The sequence below is a fragment of the Pantherophis guttatus genome, chromosome 3 (assembly GCF_059756535.1).
Source record: "Pantherophis guttatus breed Tessera chromosome 3, ASM5975653v1, whole genome shotgun sequence".
In the NCBI taxonomy this organism is placed as follows: domain Eukaryota; kingdom Metazoa; phylum Chordata; class Lepidosauria; order Squamata; family Colubridae; genus Pantherophis; species Pantherophis guttatus.
Window position 1 is genome coordinate 118,072,370 of NC_142065.1, and position 13,067 is coordinate 118,085,436.

Sequence of the window (13,067 nt, forward strand, 5' to 3'; positions counted from 1 at the left end):
AAATAATGCTTACATTGTAAACCACACAGAGTGTGCTGTAAAGTGCTATGGGGAGGTATATAAGCCTAAATGCTATTTCTATTTCTATCTTGCAGAAGATGTAAGGAAATTAATTGTCTACCCCTCATTCCTGAATTTATCAATATTCAGGACTTAAATCAAAACCAAATAAGCTATTGTAGAAAGTTAGTACCCACCCCTCTTCTAGAAGAATGAAATATTTTGGGAAATATTATAAAATGCAGAATATTATATTTCCCTAAAGGAGAAACATGCTCTTGGAAAGCAGCCCCCATCTTTCTTAATAGCCCCAGCAAGACTGGGCCAGCCTATCTACAAAACAAAAGACCTTCAGCTCCAGGATGATGGGATTATCCTTCAGGGCCAAGCCATTCAGTCACAATAGCTATTGCACAACAAGCCCCTTCATTGCATCAGCAAGCTTCAACCAAGCCTGGGACTCAAGACAGCCTACAAAGTTAGCTATGACCCCTGCATAGCCCCATGGGTGTCTGACAGGAGCCAATAAAATACATTTCTTGCACAGGAACAAGAAGCTCAAAGGCAAGGCCTAAGAGAGGGTATAAATAACCTTCTCTCTACTCCATGTGTTCAGCTGCACCAGGACTTCAAACCCATGTGGTCCTGTTCATCAATAAACCATCTTTCCAATCAGCCTCCATGTTTTCAGTGTCTTTCTCCCTACTTGGAACTGAACCCAGATGGATATTTCTTCCAACACTGTGATAACCATATAAAAAGAAAATGTTGGTTTTGTTTTCACAATATATTGATACTATTTTTTTTTATTTTTGACTTGCAAAAATAAAAAAATCTGTTTTAGGGTAACATTATTTCAAAATTTGAAAAGAAATTATTTTTTAAAAATCTAGATGGAGTACACATAATTTGGGGGTGGGGGTGGGGGTTATATTTTGTATGATATATACCTTAGGTGAGATAACAAATACAACTTTGTCTATAGCAGAGAATTTGGGAGGACATTAAATAATTATGTCTTGGAAGAGATATATGTCTTTTGCTAATCTAAGAGTCTGAGATGGAAGAAATACAATTCTTCTACTAACTGAATATCAAAAAACCCTAAACAAAGATAAGTGGATAACAGTCTGCAATCTCTGATACCTCAGTGTTCCTGCTTGAGAATACACTTTGAATCCCAAAATCATTGAATCACAGGTAGCATGTTCTAAATGTTGGTTGGTGGAAGGCAACAGTGGAAGAAAGCTATGTTGTTCTTTTCTGTCCTGTGAGTATGTACTACTGACACCATGATGGTGATGATAGCTTCAATGTCAAGGTTTAATTTCACATATTAATTCCATTTAAAGAATTTACAAACCAATTTTATTAATTTTGAGCATACAAATACAATATTAAAATCTGGCTTACAATATGTATATGGTATTTTAATTTTGACTTTACATAGTGATACAGTGCATAAATCAAAATGGGTGTACTTATTCTACATCCTTTGAAGCATTTATATATTTTCTTGCTGATTCCAGTTGTTTCCTCATTGCATCCTTCACTATCTAATCTGCTACATCAATATACTACTTGCTAATCTTTTTCATCCACAGATACAAATCTCTTTACAATTGTGATTTTTGTGATTGTTTGAACACAATACTACTAGCAAAACACAAAATGTACAGACATCTCATTCAGCTATGTAAGCACAAAACTAGAAAATTATATTAAAACAGGATTTTTAAAAATCCTATGTTTAAAATCCTATTTTAAAAAGTAGTCCTTAATAGAAGCACTTTCTTATAGATTTACTACTGAATTAATTTTTTTTTTTTTTTTTTTGGCTATAGAATGTACTGTCAATATTGGTGTTAAAAGTCATTTACTTACTCTTGGAATACTTCTGATCACCATAAGTAAACAGATCTTAAAGGGCAGCAAAGGAGTGAGGGAGCTTATGTGGTCCTCTTGACTATAATGACACTGAGGGCATAGCACTCTTTTCAAATTGTGCATAGTTCATTCCACTTTTTCCAAAAGAGAATTAGCTACTTTGCAGTATATTATGTATGTATGCATGCATTCATGTATGTGTGTATGAATGTACAGTATGTAATACTGTACACTGTGATGGAAATCAAGAATAATTGTTGATTACTGAAATTCCATTTTGCATGTAGACATGCACATGTAGTGTTTGGGTATTGTGAAAATCACTATTTCAAGGCTAACCTCAGATCGTGAGATAACTGAGGACTTAGATACACTGAGGATATGATGTGCACCATCATTAGGAAAATCGTTCTCTTTTTTTCTAACTAAGCATACCTAATCACTTGTGTTATCAGAAATTTAAGCAGATACATTTTATTATTTAAATGAATAAAATGTCCAAAGAATTAATATAACTATTTAAAATATTTTATGGAGAGCAGCATAATCTCATAAATCATAAATCAAAGAAGAATCATAATGATAAACATGTAGCTGGGTCTCTTAGGTCAAAAAAAGCAGTATCCTATTGTAAAATTCTACAAAGCAGAAATAACAAATCAGTTATATATTAGGTAAAATGTATTCATATAATCCATTTGTATATTATTCCACACAAATACAGTCAAAGTGAATGGAACAGCATAAGGGCATTCTTGTTATTTTCAATCTGGCTTGCTTAAAAGAGTTTTCAAACTTTGTCTCTGATGTTCTTTTATAGAAAGGACCCATTCTTTTCAGGCTAGAGGATTCTTGCATGTATCTTCTGACAGAGACAGAATGATGGATGGAGTTGGTAATTGTAATCTAGTGATAGGAAAGCCAGTCACTTTGACCAGAGTTCATATTTGCACCTATTGCTTGATTTACAGTACAACTTGGGCCTCCAGATTTAGCAGCAGGATCTTCAGACAGAGGAACTTTGCCCTGCAAATTGTAAAAGGAAACATTGTAATTTTTCCAATACTGAATTATATTTGCATAGCTACTTTCAGTGAATTATATTGCAATATGAAGACATACTATAAGATGCCTTGCCTAGCATATGAGTCAAAAAACACCAGGTTTAAACTGTGTATATGGATATTCTCTCTCTCTCTCCCCTCCCTCCCTCCATCCCTCTCTGTCCCTCCCTCTCTCTCTCTCTAACCTATTGGCATATTTAACTTGAGCCCAACCAGAAGAAGAAACAAAGATAGGTATAAAGTATTGTCCACTATTTTCAACTTTCTAAATTATAACAAATTGTTCAGAACATTAACAATCTACTTGTATTGCTCCAAAATACTGATATTCTTTATTATATTATAATATATATATATTATATTTTCATTTCCCCCCCCCTCATAATAACCTATTGGCACATTTAACTTGAGCCCAACGAGAAGAAGAAACAAAGAGAGGTTTAACTGATGGTACGAGACTAAGCAAACCCATATTCTAGGAAGTGACTAAGGAAAATGTCAGATCCCTAAAAGTGATACTGCCATTCAATTGGAGGAAGGGAGAGACTTGGATTCGATTTACTAGCATTGCCTGTGTCAACAGATATTTTACAACCTATATCCTGGCACCAAAGAGCCCTGAGATACTCTTTACCTGGAGGAATTTTTATGATAGCCATGTGGGTTGTTTCACTTTAAAGGATAACAGTGGGAATGCATGTTTGTTCGGGTTCTCAGGGAAACTGGGAAAGAAAGCATCTTCAAACCTGTGTATTGGCTAAAATCTGCATTCTGATTAAAGGGAGGGGTCTCTGCTGCTTTAATCCTACTTGTCTTGCCTAAGGGTATTCAGATCTTGCTTTAAGTAGGTGGCTATCACTTCTGCTTAATAAAAGAATCCTTTTGAACAACCATGTTTCAAGAGTTCTTCCTTTCTTAAGTTGGAAGGAGAGGCAATCCTTACACAAAGCAAGATCAGCAAAACGGTCAACCCAGAGAAGCAATCTTCACTCTAGTGAAGGGACCTTGCAAACCATGTCTGAATGAAGCACAGAACTGGGAGAAGCTGATTGCTGGGGACAGACATCAACCGCCACCCAGTCAGATGCCTGTTTCGTACACCTCCATCGGAGAGGATGAGGTAACCCTGGAGAATCCTGAAAATCCCCGCTGGTCAATTGGCATGGGAAGAAAGATAGCTGGGATGAGAGAACCAGAGGAGTCACCCTCAGCTGTGGCAACTGAAAACAGGGGTGGAAACTGGAACTAGAAGCCCTTGCTGAGCAGGGAGGACTGACCGAAGCACCACTGAGGGAGGATTATCTGAAGAGGCATATAACCCAATTGGTGATGGAAACTTTGGAAAATCTCAACATCCGAAGGGAGCCAGGACAACAACCAAAGGGCGCGGAAAGGGCAGCAGTTGTGGATGATGCCACGGGAGGCACCCACTTTCTGGAACCTGCCTATCGAGCAGATGGCACAGCAGCAGGAGAAGGCCCAGGAAACCCTCCCCCCCAGGCAGCATGCACACCGGCGCCCATTCCCAAGCAGCCCCGAGTCCCGCAACTGGAAAGAGAAACTCCCTCCCTTGGGGTGAAGTTTGATGGGACTCCACAACAATTATGATTCTTTGTGGCACATGTGCTAACCTACATGCAAGAGTACGGGCATGATTTCCAAACCCAAGGATCCCGAGTGCGAGTTGTGACCCTAGCCCTAAAGGGTGCCACTGCCAGATGGATGGTGACCCTGCATAATGCCAACATACCAGAATTGCGGGATTTCGACCATTTCATGATGGCCCTGCGACACCGGTTTGAGGACCCACTAGCAGATTGCAAAGCACGTGACCACATTAAGGTGGTGAGATAGGGCGACGGCCAGTAGCAGAGCATACTGAAGAATTCCAGGACCTCGCGTGTCATGTGCACTGGCCAGAAGATATTTTGGTGAGCTGTTTCAAGGACGGGCTGAGTGATGATCTATACAATGCCTGTGTGGCCTGAGGTGCACTGAATCACCTACATGAATGGTACGTCACCGCCAAAGAAGCTGAGATCGATATGGCCAGAAACCAGTATTGAGCAGGGTGAGCATGGAAGAAATCCCCACCCCAATGGAAGCAAGAGCCACTCAAACCACAAACCACATTCTCTCTGAGAGCTTCAGCCTGTTTCAAGTGTGGAAAAGAGGGGCACCGAGCTGCAAAGTGTCATTCGCAAACACCTGCCTGGGACCACCCACCGGGGGAGAACCCTGCAAAACCGGGCTGGCGTGGGAAGGAGACTGCCCTGAGGAGCAGGGAGACCATAGAAGTTCCATGTCCTCCCCCCTTTGGGGAGGAAACCCTGGCATCTGTACAGGAGGAATCACACTGATTCGGAAGCGATCCAGATGATGAACCACTGGTAAGCAAACCAATTAAACTGCTTACCCTCCCCCTAAGACTATTTATCCCAAACTAGGACAGGGAGATAAATATCTCCACTCTAGTGGATTCAGGGTGCACCCGTTGTTTGATCAGCCCAACCCTAGTAGGGAAGATAGGGATTAATGTAAGAAAGCTGAAAAACCCCATGGCTTTCTGCCAACTAGATGGGTCAATAGCAGGAGGGGAGCCAGCTTCTTTTGCTACTGAGCCTCTACATATAGGCATCAGAAGCCACAAGGAAATGCTTACATTTATAGTGGCACCTGGCATGGAATGGCCGTTGGTCCTGGGCCTTGCATGGCTGAAAAAATGGAACCCAAAAATCAATTGGAAACAAGGCATCATAAAATTTCAGATGAATGTGACTTTTGCTGAGAATCCACATAAAGGAACTGAGGGGGCAGAGAATCGAGAAACAGCTATGCCTGGTCACGCCATACCAACTGAAGGCATACCCATAGAATACAAGGATTTGACTGAGGTTTTTAGCAAAAAAGCCTCAGACGAGCTCCCCACCACCGCGCCACTGACTGTGCAATAGAAATCTTACCCAGCGCTAAACTCCCTAAACCCAAGATGTACAGCATGTCACCAAGGGAGTTGGAAGAGCTGAGAACATTTATTGAGAAAAACCTAGCAAGGGGTTTCATTGAGCCAGCCTGACCTAAAATCGCAGCTCCAGTGCTATTTAGAGAGAAAAAAGATGGCTCAAAATGTCTATGTGTTGATTTTCGTACCCTGAATGCGATCAGTGTGGAGAACATGTATCCCTCCCCCTTATGAAAGATATGCTAGCACACCTCGCTAAAGGGAAATTTTTTTCAAAGCTGGACTTAAGGAAGGCTTACTACCGTGTCAGAATTAAGGAGGGGGACGAGTGGAAAATGGCATTTAACACCCCTCTCGGCTGCTACCAATTCAAGGTGCTCCCCTTTGGGTTACAAGGAGCTCCTGCAGTGTTTATGCAGTTAATAAATGAAGTGCTGCATCAGCATTTATATAAGGGGGTTCTGGTCTATTTGGATGACATTTTAATCTATACCAAGACCAAAGCAGAACATGAAAAACTAGTCAGGGAGGTTTTAAACAAACTCCGCTCTGCCAAACTTTATGCTAAACTTTCTAAATGTGAATTACACCAAGAGAAAATTGACTATTTGGGATACCGCATTTCACACCAGGGGGTTGAGATGGATCCCCTAAAAGTGCAGGCTGTACTTGATTGGGACCCTCCACATATGCGTAAACAGTTACAAAGCTTCCTGGGTTTTAACAACTTTTACCGCCAGTTTATCCCGGTGTTCGCTCAGATTTCCCTCCCCATCACCAAGCTCTTAAACATGAAAGGGGAGGACAACCCCTAAACCAAAGCAGCCATTGAACTGGACTATGGAATGCCAGGGGGCAATTGAAAAACTTAAACAGCTGTTCTCGGCAGAACCAATTCTAAAACACCCAGACACAGAGAAACCATTTGTCATACAAGCAGATGCCAGTGATGTGGCAATAGGAGCAGTCTGCTTCAGAAGAATGAGAAAGACCAACTACAACTATGCGCTTACACATCCAAAAAGTTGAATGAGACTGAGCAAAGGTGGGCCATTTGGGAGAAAGAGGCTTATGCAGTTTGTTGGGCATTGTTAACCTGGAGGCACTTCCTAGAAGGCAGTAAGATCCCTTTTGAAGTCTGGACTGATTATAAAAATCTAGAAGCCCTAAAGACCCCAAGGAAACTTTCCCCTAAACAAGTACAATGGGCTCAGTACTTTGATTTGATTTTACTCTAAAATTCCTCCCGGGGGGAAGAAACTTCCTGGCAGATGCGCTATCCAGAAAACTGCAATACAATAGTGCAAAGTCAGACGTAATCAAACCCATAGTACAAAACAATCAACTAGCCACTAAAATAGTCACCAGATCCCAGACAAAACAAGAAACATTAACGGGCAATGACATCACCCAAACTTTTAAACAAGCATTGGTCACTGATGAATGGTTTTTGAACAACAAATCCAGCTGTCTGATGAAAGAAGACTTGGCTTGGGTGGGAGGGAAGTTGTATGTCCCTGCCAGCCAAAGACTATGCTTAATGGTAAGGTGCCACGACTCCAAATTAGCTGGACATTTTGGGTTTGTGAAAACTTTAAACCTGATTAAAAGACAATTTTGGTGGCCATCACTAAAAAAGGACATAGAAAGCTATGTAGCTAGCTGCCCCATTTGTGCAGCAGCAAAAAGACGTCAGGGGAAAACCCCAGGTCTATTGCAGAAGGTAGCTGAACCATCAGCACCTTGGAGAGAGATTGCTATGGATTTCATTGTAGAATTGCCAAACAGTGAGGGAAATATTGTTATTTGGGTCGTGACAGACCTATTTTCAAAACAGGCACATTTTATACCCTGCCAAAAGATACCAACTGCTAAAAGTTTAGCCAAATTATTCCTAATACACATTTATCGACTTCATGGAGCTCCACAAAGGATCATCTCTGACAGAGGGGTTCAATTCACCTCCAAATTTTGGAGGCCATTTTTGGACCTACTTGGTACTGGCCAGGGGTTGAATCTTCCCATCATCCGGCTACTAATGGAAATTCTGAAATTTTGAACTCAGTATTAGAACAATATTTAAGATGTTTCATTAATTTTCAACAGGATAACTGGACAGAACTTTTACCTTTTGCTGAAGTTGCGTTTAATAATGCTGTACATTCAAGCACTGGTTTTACCCCTTTTAGAGTAGTGACAGGCCAGGATTTCAGTCCCATGCCTGAACTACCCACAGAAGAACCCACCATCCCCTCACTTAAGGAATGGATGGATAATTTGCAAAACATGTGGCCAGTGGTTAGATTAGCCTTAAAGGAAGCTAGAGAAGCTTTTAAAATTCAAGCTGACAAGAAAAGGATGGAACCCAAACCTTTTCATGTTGGAGACAGAGTATACTTATCTACAAAATTCCTGAAATCATTACAACCATCAAAGAAACTAGGGCCAAAGTTTATTGGACCTTTCCCCATCACTAGAGTCATCAATCCAGTAGCAGTTGAACTACTCCTTCCAAAGACACTCAGACAAGTCCACCCAGTATTCCATATCAGTTTACTCAAGCGAGAAGTAATCTCATCCCTCAGACCACCTGCATCTACACCACCTGTTGCCATCATGACTGAAGGTGAACAACACTTTGAAATCAAGGAAATCCTTGATTCTAGGATCCACAGAGGGAAAACCCAATACTTAGTTGCTTGGAAACATTTACAATCAGCATACAATGAATAGGTTGCTAAACACCATGTTAGGGCTCCAATCTTACTGAGAAAATTTCACTCCCAATACCCTAACAAATCTTGTTAATATACTATCATGAAATCTTGTGTATATTTGTTTTTTTTTACAGGTGGACCCTTTCGTTTTCTAAGGAGGGTAGCATGTCAGATCCCTAAAAGTGATACTGCCATTCAATTGGAGGAAGGAGGAGACTTGGATTCGATTTACTAGCATTGCCTGTGTCAACAGATATTTTACAACCTATATCCTGGCACCAAAGAGCGCTGAGATACTCTTTACCTGGAGGAATTTTTATGATAGCCATGTGGGTTGTTTCACTTTAAAGGATAACAGTGGGAATGCATGTTTGTTCGGGTTCTCAGGGAAACTGGGAAAGAAAGCATCTTCACACTTGTGTATTGGCTAAAATCTGCATTCTGACTTAAAGAGAGGGGTCTCTACTGCTTTAATCCTACTTGTCTTGCCTAAGGGTATTCAGATCTTGCTTTAAGTAGGTGGCTATCACTTCTGCTTAATAAAAGAATCCTTTTGAACAACCACATTTGAAGAGTTCTTCTTTCTTAAATTGGAAGGAGAGGTAATCCTTATAGAAAATGACAGAGCACTCAGAAGCAACTGGGCAGCACTGTGATGGGTCACTCCATTCTGTTCTGATTTAGTATTTGGATCAGTAGAACAGTAAAAAAAAAAAAACACTGCATGTTTTGAATGATTTCTATTTAAAAAATTTGTAGAGAAAAAAATCTGTAATGTTAATTGGCAAGTTTCACTAATGTATGAAGATTACAAGTGAAATAGCAAGAAAGTGGAGGGGAAATACCTGAAGCCTATTCTACAGGAAGCAGCATAGATGGCACTGTGGAAAGTCTCCCCCCTCCCCAAAGAATGAAATATTTTGGGAAATATTTAAAAAGGCAGGATAAAGTATTTCCCCTAAAGGAGAAATCAAAAAAAATCATAAGGGAGGCAGAAACGAGCCCGTTTCTCTGCCCCAAGCAGAAACTGAGGTGGCCAGCATTTTGAAATGCAGATTTGGTAATCCATTCAGAAAGACTGGGTCAAGACAGAAACTCAGACTAACAACAAACAAAAGGTTGACAAAATTAGCTCAGACAACACCTAGGATTTGCATTTCCTATTTTGCCTATAGAGCCAGTTATGACCCCTACATAACCCCATAGGAATCCAGAAGGTATTAAAAATCCACCCATCCTAAACTCCATTTTGTCAGCTGCCACAGAACCCTGGTGGTTCTGCTTCATCAATAAATGAACCCCCTTTCCAATCAGCCCCCAGCCTCCATTTTATTTCCAGCGTCTTTCTCCCTGCTTGGAACTGAACCAGATGGATTTTCCTTCTGCTCAGCCCACTACCTCTATCAGCCTGTACTTTTAGGTAATACTTGCATTTTAAAATAATGAATATATGTAGATTAACATGAGAAAAAAATGAAAGAAGAGAAGATGAAATCATAGTGGAAAAAAGATAAACGGAACAACAATATGTGAAAGAAAAAGGAGCATCAACTAAAATATTTTTAAAATAGGTATTTTACAATTTAGCAAAAATAAAGAATGCAAGTCAGTATTAACAAAACAGTTTTCTCACTCATTTCTTTGCAGCAATATTTACAACCTGCTCAGAAGTACCCTTGATGCCTGAAAAAATCCTAGAGTTCCCTGGGACATTAACATCTCCTGCCTTTTTTAACAAAGCCTGCCTGGGCGGAAACATGGCACTGAGACTCATAAAGTCAGATAAACAAGAAGGGGGGGGATTCCCCCACCAATAATTTAAAGGAACAAGTCTTAACTCTTCAGTCTCAGAAACCTGATTTTAATATAACAGAATTTTTTATAGAGGAGATTGAAAGAAGGGAGGAGATTGTGAATCAGCAACTTGAAAAATTTAAGCAGGAAATTAAAGAAATTAAAGAATTGGTGAAATCTAAGTTTGATTCTTTGGACAAAAAAATCTCAAAAGTGGTTAATGGTTTTACAGAATTTATGATACAGTTGGACACAAATACTAATGTACTAGAGTCTAAAATGGAAGAAATTCAAGATAAATTGGACAATAGAATTCAAAAAATTGAAAATGATTTGATAAACACTCAGGATAATAGCTTAGAAGAAAAACCTAAAATGGATGCTGATCAAAAGTATGGTAATGCAGAAAATCTGCAACAGAAGATTGAAAAAGAGATTTTAATGGTACAATATAATTTCACAGAATATGCGATAAGATTAAGAGGTTTGCAGGAAAATAATAGAGATGATTTAAGGAAAATATCTTCTGAATTTCTAGCTGGGATTCTAAAGGTTCAACCTGACGAAGTGTTTTGTAGGATTGACAGAGTTTATCGAATCAACTCCTGGATTGCCAAGCAAAGGCAATTGCCTAGAGACGTGGTGATTTATTTTACAGATAAGGAAATTAGGAATAATATCGTGCAAAATTCCTTCAATTCTAATTTGCAATTGTATGGAAGAAAGATTTGGATTTACAAGGAACTCCCACCTAAGATATTGATGGAAAGGAAGAAATTTGGTTTTCTGGTGAATGAGTTAAAAAAGAGAAATATTTCATTCAGGTGGGACGCCCCAGTTGGTATTATATTTAGATACCAAGGAGAAAGATATCAGCTAAATACTGTTGAAAGAGCGGAAGAATTTTATCAAAATAGGTTGAAAATGAACTTAACATCTTCAGGTATAATACAGGATAAGCAGAAGGAGCCGGAAATAAAGGTAAAATATCGAATTATAGAGACTGTACCAGATGAATTGCCTTTGGATTTATTGGATACCCCAGCTGGACTATCTACAAATTTGAGAGAAGTGGCATCTAATTTTAATGTGATGACTTATCAAGGCAAGGATAAGCATGGAAACCTACTAGGGGATATACAAGGGATAAAAAAGAAACATGAGATACAAAAACAAAACCAACAAGACCAATCTACAAAGCAGAATAAAAACCGACCAGATGATACACAATTTGTAGAAAGGAAACCAGGATGGAAACCAAACCCACAAAAAGAAAAGAAAAAGAGAAATAGGTGGCATAAAAATAGAAAATTTTAAATTAGGCAACAGTGAAGCCAGTGACTTTAAAATATGAATGATTATGTGTAAACACAGAAGAGGCGACGTATTGGTTAATATCATCCTGAGGATTGTGGCAGATCTCTGCATGGCCGTAATTTGGGGACGTGAAATGAGCCTTAAACTGATGGATTTGAATTATCCATTTTGGAACTTCTCTTTGTGTTGATAAACATATTATATTATCTTGAATCACAAGGCAAGAGAATGATGTTGGGGCATGCAGAAGATCGGGTTGTTACCCACTACGATGATGGGAATTAATAATCCTGATGAAACCCACAATTATTACTATATGGAATATAATTATAATGTCACTCGGGTGGTTGTTTTTACTTTTATACATATAAGAAGATATTTACTACTGATGGGGGCAGATATGATTGAAGATCCTGAATAAACTGTTGCACCAGCAAGCTATGTTACCCGATTATGGATGTTGGTTCTACCAATCCAGTGGAAAGACCTCAAAGAAGATACTATATGGATTATAAATTTAAAGTCATTGTCTTTTCTTTTTTTTTTATTTAGATATAATGGAAAATATAGACACATATTTTTAAGTAGTGTGGGCAGTGAATCAAAGATATTAAGAAATGTTGTGTATGGTAATTTTGTATGATAGTGGGTGAATAAGCTAGTTAGTAGATTGATTAGTCTAAGAAAAGGGATTTTTAAGTGATATATTTAGGGGAGTGGAGGAAATGGATAGAGTGGAATAAATGTTAAACTAGATTTTATGGGGAAGGCCGCTTTGAAATGTTATAGTAACATATATAGAAGATTAAATGTTAAAGTAGGACTTATCGTATAGTTTTAAAGTGGAGAAGTTATTCTATAATGTTATAGTATAATGTCTCTTTTTTTTTTCCTTTCTTTTCTCTTTTCTGAAATGTATGGATAAAGGGGGATGTTATAATATTAATAATATTTTTAGTAAGTAAAGGTCAATATCTAGAGGAGGGAGTAAGTAATCTGTTATGAATTAGGTTTTTTTTTTTGTTATGAAGAAGTCACAGGGGGGGATGGGTGGGGAGGGGGGGTTAGGGAGGGGGAGGGAGAGGGGAAAAAAAAAGGGGGGGGAAATTTGTATTTGAAAACTTTTTCAATAAAAAAAAAAACATCTCCTGCCGAAAAGACCGGAAAGAGGGGCCTGAGAAATTGGAACTCGCTACTTAAGGATCCACCAGTTAAACAAACATCATAACGGTAAGTTTTGGAAAGCGACCCATTCTGTGAATCAGCACAGTTCTCTGGAGTATCAGCACTGGCAGGTGGGAAGTGAGGATGAGTGGCAGGAAATTG

At 39.1% G+C, this 13,067-nt stretch overlaps 1 protein-coding gene across 12 annotated transcripts in view; it reads right to left on the reverse strand.

Annotated features, from left to right (window-relative positions):
• Positions 1-1,345: 1,345 nt before the first annotated feature.
• The window catches only part of LOC117662494 (protocadherin beta-16-like), a 248,720-nt gene continuing 236,998 nt past the window's right edge, over positions 1,346-13,067 (reverse strand). For all 12 annotated transcript variants that reach the window (XM_087890195.1, XM_087890191.1, XM_087890199.1 and 9 more), the window contains one exon: positions 1,346-2,913. In XM_087890195.1, the coding sequence (XP_087746321.1) occupies positions 2,894-2,913 (20 nt within the window). In that variant the 3' untranslated portion in view covers positions 1,346-2,893. The remainder of the gene's footprint in view (positions 2,914-13,067) is intronic.